Genomic DNA, 9103 nt, shown 5'->3' with positions numbered 1-9103 from the left:
CCTGGGTAGGAGTAGATCCATTTACTCATGGAACAAATGTTTCTTGAGCACCTACTATGGGCCACTCACCTTTTTTTTTTTTTTTAAGATTTTATTCATTCATTCATGAGAGACACACACAGAGGCAGAGACACAGGCAGAGGAAGAGGCAGGATCCCCACAGAGAGCCTGATGCAGGACTCGATCCCAGGACCCTGGGATCACACCCTGGGTCGAAGGCAGATGCTTAACCACTGAGCAACTCAGGCGTCCCATGGGCTGCCCAACTCAATAGCTTTTCAGAATAAAATCATGAATAAGGCAGGGGCAGTGACTGCCTAAAGGAGCTTAGTGGGGGAAAAATTGTACAAGCAAATTGCAGCATGGTCTCAATGCTTGGTTGAGGAAGCTCAGGGAACTTAGGGTGCTCACTCACCCTTCCCTGGATAGTGTTAACACTTAAATGTCCAGAACCTCCTGGTTCAACTAACACTCCTGAGAAAGTAGTCCCACATTGATGCTAAGGGCGTGTTGTGCTCACTTAGATTTGTCAATCCATCATTGCAAAATATTTCTCCAAGTCTCCTCCCTTTGCCCATCAGCACTATTGCCGTGCTGAGTCCCTGCAGTGGTTCTCTACTTGGTCCGGCCTTGCATGCCTAGTCCCTGGCTACCTCTCTATCTACCACACCTCTCTTCCCTCACCCATCCTGCTGCAGCCCCACAGGCTTCTTTTTTAAAAAATAATAATAAATTTATTTTTTATTGGTGTTCAATTTGCCAACATACAGAATAACACCCAGTGCTCATCCTGTCAAGTGCCCCCCTCAGTGCCCGTCACCCATTGCCCCACAGGCTTCTTGCTGCCTTCCTCCCAGCCTCTGGACTTTTCCACCTGCTATTCCCTTTGCCCGAACACCCTTTACCTGGCTGAGAGCTGTTCATCTTGTAACTCTCCATTCAGTGTTCATTTCCTCTGCCCCTTTCCCAGACCCAGGCCTTCTGAGGCTCTTTTGTTTTAGGCTCCCTTGTTCCCAGTAGTCCTCCTTTGTAGCCATTTGCCCCGTTGACGGTGTCAATCAATCAACACTTTCCCTACCAGGCACTGGGCTCTACCTGGGCAGAGACAATGCCTGCCACTGTCACTGTTATAATCCCCTCCCACAGGGCAGTGCCTGGCCCTTAGTGATGCTCAATCAATATCCTCGCTAGGTAAGCAAATCTTTGAAAGGTGGTGTCTTTGCGCGAAGCCTGTCATCCTCCAGGCTAAATTCTTGATCTGTTCTGAGCAGCCTGTTTTCCAGCCACCTCTAAATCATCCAAGATGCAGAGTAGTACCAAAGACCAAGGTGTCCATCCTCGTAGGACACTGTTCCTTCTCTCTCCCTTCCTTGGTCAGGTTGACCATAGGGGTGCAACCTAGTGGCAGGGCTTTGCTTAGAGCGGGCCTTGGCCCCTCGCAGGTGAGGGGAGCGCAGGCCTGTTCCACGCGTGCCTGCGGTATGCGTGAGAAGCCAGAAGGGGGCGGCAGAGAGACAGGAGTGGTCCACGGAGGAGCCCAGCTCTGAGCCGAGCCGCGCGAACCCACCGAGCCCGCGCTCAGAAGCCCGCTCTCCCACCGACAGGCCGCTGGGTTCGGGAGCCTGCTGGGTCCTTTCTCTTCCCCAAGTGCAGGCACAGCCCCCTGGAGCCATGGCCAGCCCTTCTGGCAGCCCCGAAGACTCGGGCAAGCTCAGAGGCAGGGATGGCCGGCAGAGGCGGGAGGAGGAGGATGCCCCTCCGGAGGAGAAGAGATTGAAGCTGGGGCTGGAGGGAGGAAGCGCAGCGCAGGAGGAAGGAGAAGACGCGCCACGTCTGGGCAGGGAAGAGACCGGCACCCAGACAGGTGGCGAAGGCAGAGGTGTAAGTGAGCGGGGCGCGGGGGGGCGGGGGGCCGGCGCAGGAGGGACGGGGGCTCGAGGTGGGGTGGGGTGGGGTGAGCTGGGATGCTCCCCGTCGGCCGCCAGGTCCAAGTTGATTGGGCAGCAACTCCTGCGGGCAGGCGCGATGTGACAGCTCCTGGGGACCTCCTGAGAAACTAGATGCTTGGTTGTTGGTGGCAACCCCCTTCTTGTTTATGTTGCATCGACTTGCTGATTCTCCCACGACGACGTCGTCGTTGTCGTCCGTATCTGGCTGGCAGACCCGTGGGTTCTATGGTTAGCCAGAAAGGGGAAGGGGAAACTCTATCCTGGGGCGAGGGGAGGGAGGGCTCTGAGCAGCCCTCACCCTGCACCTTCCTCCCTCCTGGGCTGTTTTGCGTGTCTCTCTGGGACTTTACTGGTTGTGTGCTTCTCTTCCCCCGTGAGGGGCTTGGGTGGGAAGTAGCCTAGCACAGGTCCTGCTAAACCCTGCTCTGTCAGCGGGTGGGTGGCAGCAGCTCACCCCATGCCCCTCACCTGCCCTGCATCTTCCTGTCATTGTTCCCCATTCTGGTCGGGCTGTGAGAGTTGAGAGAGAAGGCAGGTGGCTTTCATCTCTGAAGTCACTCTCCTCTCCTTATCCTTTCAGAGGGGGGACAGTGAGGCAAAGTTCTGTGCACCCCCTCAGGTGCTACCTGGCTGTGGTCCCTGCTGGCCCTGGGTACGTGGGAGGGTGTTTTGTTGCATATGTGCATGGTTATGTGAGTCACTAGGCATGTGTGGGATGGAGCTCAGTGGCCAGCTTGACCTCTCAGTCCCCACTTTCTGATTCTTCTCTTGAATCTTCCAGTTGTGACCTGGCTGACCTTACATTTAGAGAGCACATGAGTCTGGAGGACAGATGAGGGCTGGCTGGACAGCCATCCCCATGGCAAAGGCTGCCACCTTGAGAGTTTTTAATGGATAATGGTGTTGACCTTTTTGTTTCTTCCAAATGTTTTTATTCTTGACCATTTGCTTGGCGGAGCTTGTCTTAAAAATTTGATTAGCAGCTAGTGAGCCCCATGAGAGAGTTCCCCTTCTTTCTCCCAAATCCACACAGGCAGCTGCAGCATGCCTCCATTCACCAGGCTGCATCAAAGCCCAGCTGACCCAGTGTGGAGCTTCTCCCAGGCGCTGCTTCTGAGACCTCACCTCCCTGTGGTTGTGATTGTGTTCAGATTGTGGGTCACCTGGTTGCCAGAACCAGGTGAATTTCTCTCAGAGATGCCAGGAGAAGGATAATCCTTATGGAAGGTTCATTGGGACACATTGTGGAAAGAGTGAGAGGGATGTGTCGCAGTATGGTGAGAGGAGAGGGCCTGGGTTAGAAACATGATTATGGGGGCAGTGCAGTGCTGTGAAACTTTTATTGTTAGAAGCCCCTGTCTCTGGGATCTCTGGGTGGTGCAGTGGTTTGGCGCCTGCCTTTGGCCCGGGGCGCGATCCTGGAGACCCGGGATCGAATCCACGTCGGGCTCCCGGTGCATGGAGCCTGCTTCTCCCTCTGCCTGTGTCTCTGCCTCTCCCTCTCTCTGTGTGACTATCATAAATAAATAAAAAAAAAAAAAAAAAAAAGAAGCCCCTGTCTCTAACTAGCTTCATTACTTGGGACTTTGCCAAAGACCAGGATATGAGAATGCAAGGAAGTGACCAAGGCAGGGGGATGCTTAAGACTGTGGGTTTGGCCGTCCTTTACTGGGTGACGCAGAGCAAGTTACTTAACCTCTCTGAGACTTAGTGCCCTCCTTGGTGAAATGGATAGATGTCAATAGGGTTTCATGGGGTTATTAACCCCGAGATTAAGTTTATCCATAGAAAGCATTTAGCATTGAGCCCAGGACATAGTATGTGCCCAATAAATGTGATTTAATACTGACATTCACTCTATGCAGCTCACTCGCTGTCATCTTTGGTTCTGGTGGTGCATCACAAGAGATGAGGGTCTTAGGCCAGAATCTTTATATTAAATGCTTTCTGGAGGTTAAGGAATTATGAGCAGATGATGAAATTTTTAAAAGACAGAAATCCCATTGAACTTTTTAGTTCACAAAGGGAAATGGAGATCCCATGGTTGAAGGATTATGTCATAACTAGACAGAAACTGTCGTTTCTGGAATACAGTTTTCTCCTTTTCGGGCACCTGGATCTTCTGGGGGAAGTGGGCCCTCACAGCGATGGTGTCTTGGTTTATAAGTTTAAAGGTTGGCCAGGCTTGTGCTGCCCAGAATGCCTGTCAGATAGATTTCTCCTTCTTTCCATTTTCTACAGGAATATTCTCTTTAAAGAACCCAGGAAGCAGTTTGGGCTGTGCCAGGAGCAGCAGCTATTTCTTTGAGGAGAGTCCATTTCTTCACTCACAGACTATGTCCAAATGGATCAAGAAGAACAGAATGTTTTTCATGAAATTTTTGTCTGTATAGACCATTAGCTTGGCTAAAATGTTAAAAACATCTTTGTTCTTTAATAGAGGATTATTTTTAGGTGCAGATCATTTTGGGCTTTTCTTCGCAGGAGCTGCATGGGCATCACCTTCCTGTCCATGTTGTATATACACATTTTTAAAGGATAAAAATACCCTTTCCCTTCACTGGGTTTGGTGCTTTGGATGGCTGAGGTTTACATGTGACTGGTTGTCCCTCAAAGTGGCTCCCAGGTTTGGCTCTTGCCTTGAAGGGGAAGGTGGTTGCTTCCTCTGGTGCTTGCCATGGGGTGCTTTTAGGAGGGAAAATGAGTCCCCAGGAGCCATCTCAGTGCAGTCCTGCTGGAGGTGCAGCAGGAGGAGGGTATGTGCCTGGTGAGGACTGATCCCCTACCCGGGTGTGTGGGGCATCTGAACCAGAGATCAGAAGTTTCACAGACTCCTTTTGCCCCCTTCGGGACCAGTGCTGCTGAGAAGGTATCAAAGAACCAATCCTCCCAGAGCCTTTATTGACTCCTTTAAAGTGACCCCAGGGCGAGTCTGGCCTGCAGCTCTTCCTGGGTGGAGGAGAAGGATCTCTTCTAGGTAATTGGTTATCAACCTTAGCTCTTTGTTCAATTTTTCTCAAGATCAGGAAGCTTGGCATAGACTCCTGGGTTGTCCTGGACAGAGCTTGAAATCCCCTGATGGAATCCCCATTCAAGATCCCCAGGGTTGAGGCCAGGGAGGTTATCATCAGCAGGGGGCCCCCTATAGAGGGGAGTCTAGGGCTGCAGGTCTTTCCCTTCTCACTGGTGATGGTCTGTACCTGGGTCTCAACTTTGGCCCTAGTGACATTTTGGGGCCAGATCATTCTTTGTTGTGGGAGGGCTATCCTTAGCAGCAACCCTGGCCTATGGCCACTGGATACCATTAACACTGCCTTTCCATCACCAGTGCGACAACCAGAAATGTCCCCAGACATTGCCAAATGTCCCAAGAGGGCTTGGGGAGGACACAGATGAAATCACCTTGTCTGAAAGCCCCTAGTCTATACTTGCAAACATGTTTCAGAGAGTAGGTATTAAGTTTGGATTCTTGCTGTACCATTTATGAGCTATGTAGCTTTGGGAAATTTATACAACCTCCATGGGCCTCAGTTTCCTCATCTATAAAATGGAGAGAGTAAGCTACAACCTTAGTGGACGGTTATGTGGGTATTTAATACAATTACAGGATAATAAATGGAAAAGGCTTAGCATAGCATTTAGACATAGAAACATACAAAGTGTATGGTCAATTCCATTTTTACTTATTTGGGAGAGTCAGAATCTGTCTTCTATCCCCTTCCCCATTTGGTGAGGTGCAAAGGGGGAATATTATCCACTTAAACATCAGATTGGATTCAGGTGACATCTCAGCTTTCCTCGTGGAACTCACTGGTTTCCTTCTAGTTTCCTCCTTGGTTCTCGGGGTCCAGGATTCTAGGAGGCAAGGGTGTGGGCAGACAGAGCAGGTGGCACTCAGTTTACTCCCACACTGGAGAATTCCAAAGCTGGTTTGCCACGACAGAGCTTTTGGACCAACATCTGGGTTTCTGGATTCCCATTTGAACACAGCTGGACTCCACAGGGCTGAAGCTTTCTCTGCTGAGACATAGATATTTCCCTGGCAACGATCTCTCAAGCTGACATGAAGACATGGCCACCCACTGGAACACGGTGCTGCATGGGCTCTCCTACAATTTGTGAGGCAAGCTTCTATGTGCAAGTGAGAAACCGTAGGAGGTTCACTCGTCCTCCAAGGGCCAAAAGTGGGGTGGAAGTTGGTGGAGGGTCCTCCAGGGAGGAAGAGGGCATTCTTTTCAGCGAGAACAGAGAAGTATAGGCCACCTAGGGATGGTTCACACCACTCTGGGAAGCCAGGTGCCTCTGTGTCTGCAGTAGTTTTGGATTGTGAGCTGGGTAGCTCTTAGGTTTAATTATTTCAGAAATACTTAATCCCAGTGCTGGCAAACTAGAGGGTGGTTTGAGCTTCTCTGCTGGAAAGATGCAGACTGCCAGCCAAAGTCCTCTTGATTCTTTTCATTTCATTGAGATGGTTCTTGTCCCTTTGTGTTCTCTGGAACATGATTTGGAGTAGAAGGAGCAGGAGGGAGACCAGTTTGGGGGCTGCAGAAGGGTTGCTGCCAGGAATGTGGTGGCTGGGATGATGATGATGATAGTGGGTGGTGTTGCACGCCTGAACAGAGGAAAACTTATGAGATACATTAAGAACTTCAGTATCTATTTGGTATGGCAATGGGAAAGAGGCAGAGAGAGGTTGACCTCCAGAATGGTAGGAAAGACTATGAATTTGATTTTGCACTCTGGCTGAGGTTGCTCTCAGACCCAGGTGACAATGTCCAACAGGATAGACAGGTCTGGGGCTGGAGATTTATACTTGAGAGTCAACAATGCAGATGGTACTTGGGGCCATAGGGACACCTGAGGTTGACTGGGGAGACAATGGAGTGGCAAGAGAGGGGCTTCAGTATAAGCCCAAGGAAATTTTAATGATGAAAGGAGAAGAATCTATAAGAGCAATCAGAGGAGCAGCAGGCAGAGGACATGTGGCTCCACAGACAGGAGAGAAAGATAAGGGTTGGTTGTGTTGAAGAGAGCCTGTTGGATTCAACATATCATGCTCATGGACTCTTACTGGAATTTTAATGGAGATCAGTTGCATGGGGCGGGTACCTGGATTCATCCTAAGTCTGGGTATTTCAGCACCCAGCCGGGGTGTGTGCACTGAAACATGGGACACTCGTGGTCTTGACTTTCTTGCAAAACTGTATTTTGTGTGCATGACGCTAGAACTTTCTGTCTTCCTTGCAACACTCAGCTGTCACTTTTCCATGTTACCTTGGAAAATGACCCAGCCTTAGTGGAGAGCCCTGCCCTGACAGTATTCCTTGACACAAGATGGTGCCATTGGGATATTTTCACCTCTTAATACTGAGGGCCATTTGCTCTTTTCATTCCAAGTATCTGAGCAGCTCCTGTGTGCCAGGTGCTGTTCTAGGTGCAGGTCTGCAAGACGGTTCAGTTAGTTTTCCTGGAGACCCCACTCTAGTGGTGGAGACAGACTCTGGTCCATGGCCAATGCTGGCCCCCTGCTTGTGATTGTAAATAAAGTTTTATTGGCACCCAGTCATACCCATTCATGTACATATTGTCAATGGCAGCTTTCTTGCTCTAATCAGAGAGTTGAGTAGTTGGGAGAGATTGTATGGCTCACAAAGACAAAAATATTTACCCTGAGAGTCTCAGGTTAAGGGGCTTTGCACCCACATGGCTCCCACAAGGGTGTCAGTACAGCTGCCCTTGAAATGTGTGTAGTTCTGAGGAGAGTTTGCAGTAAAAGTGTTCAACTTGCAGGACTCCAAAAGAGGGAGTGACAGGTCCTCCAGTCTCAACTTTATGGGCCTTTGGTGGCAGAAGCAGGACTGGGGTTCTGAGTGGGCTTTCTTTACCCCTGTGATAGGTCACCATCCGGCAGTTTTTGGATAGGGGAGACAAAACGAGGGGGTGGGGAATAGCAACTTGTTCCCTTCCTACTTGTTTCCCTTAAATGGATCCATAGCAAGTGTTTGGGGTACCACTTTGCACAGCTGCCCAAATCCATTGAGGTCAACTATGTTGGTGCTGTGAGTCTGAGGTACAGAACTTCCAAATCACCAAGAAGAGAGAGAAAAAAAGATGGTTTTTGCAAGCACAAGAACTCAGATTATTGAAATTAACATTTCCCCCTGAAGTTTTATAATATCTAGGCATGCATATTTAAGTGTCTGCCTCAAAAGCTCTCACTAATAAGCAGATGGTGCATTTAATTTCCCTTTTTTGTTCTCTGAGCAACACAGGGCTTTCTGCATGGGCTTCCTTGCAGCCAACTTCATGTGGAGGTGACAGGACTTCTGACCATCAGCACAGGTCTCCAGAGGCTGCCGAAAGCCCTGTATTCATGGGGCTGATCCATGGAGGGGCTGGTCTTTTCCTTTCTTTTCAGCGCCGACAGGAAGCTGTAAGGTTGCTCACAGCCAACAGGGCTCCTGCCTTTGCTTCTCCAAAAAATCTTGGCTACATCTGACCCCTGCACCTTACAGCTGGAGAGTGAGGGTCCTGGGCAGGCTAGGGATCTGAGAGTGCAGCCCCAGAGCATGAGGAGGCCTAGGAAAAGCTACTAGGAAGAATCTCCAAAAGGATGGTAGAGGCAACAGGAGAAGAAGAGAGCTGGCATTCAGAGCAAGGACAATTGAAGGCATAAAGGAGAAAGCTGGGATTTCCAAAAACACAGAGAAGAGCAGACACCTTTACCATGGTCCTGGTGTGTCTGGGCTTTATGAATTTTCTTGTTTTCCTTCTCCCTGGCTCCTCTCACTGTGTTCCAGGGTGTCATAGAAACAGACTTTTGGGGGCTCTGTGGGGCTCTAGGCCTGATGGTCTTTGGGAAATGCAGGGGCTACCTGAGGGTCTCCTTGGTTCTATGCCTCCTCCTGTCCAGGCCTCCATCCCTGACTGTGCAGACCTGCCTTGCGTCTCAGACTTTTGCCCTGGAAAAACCTGGACAGGGCTTGCACCTTTGCTTTGCAGCTTGTGTCTTATATGTCTGGATAAGGAAGACTTTGTGACTTGGAAACCTGTTCACTCAAATTGGAAGGTATTGGGAGGCAAAATCTACCACCTTCATTTTCCCTTTTGCTTCTGTGTTCTCTTTTGACCTGATGGAGTCGTAAGCCCTGGTG

At 50.0% G+C, this 9103-nt stretch overlaps 1 protein-coding gene across 13 annotated transcripts in view; it reads left to right on the top strand.

Moving 5' to 3' along the window:
• Window positions 1-1576: 1576 nt before the first annotated feature.
• The window catches only part of RBFOX1 (RNA binding fox-1 homolog 1), a 2033116-nt gene continuing 2025589 nt past the window's right edge, over window positions 1577-9103 (top strand). For 3 of the 13 annotated variants that reach the window (XM_025416573.3, XM_025416572.3, XM_049111426.1), the window contains exon 1: window positions 1587-1881. In XM_025416573.3, coding sequence (XP_025272358.1) covers window positions 1672-1881 — 210 coding nt within the window. In that variant the 5' untranslated portion in view covers window positions 1587-1671. Of the gene's footprint in view, window positions 1882-9103 lie in introns of all 13 variants that reach the window. The other 10 variants (XM_025416566.3, XM_025416565.3, XM_025416571.3 and 7 more) reach the window with 7 other exon arrangements.

Source organism: Canis lupus, chromosome 6 (assembly GCF_003254725.2).
Source record: "Canis lupus dingo isolate Sandy chromosome 6, ASM325472v2, whole genome shotgun sequence".
In the NCBI taxonomy this organism is placed as follows: Eukaryota; Metazoa; Chordata; class Mammalia; order Carnivora; family Canidae; genus Canis; species Canis lupus.
Note: the sequence above shows the minus strand (reverse complement) of the source record. Positions and strands in the feature narration are given on the sequence as shown.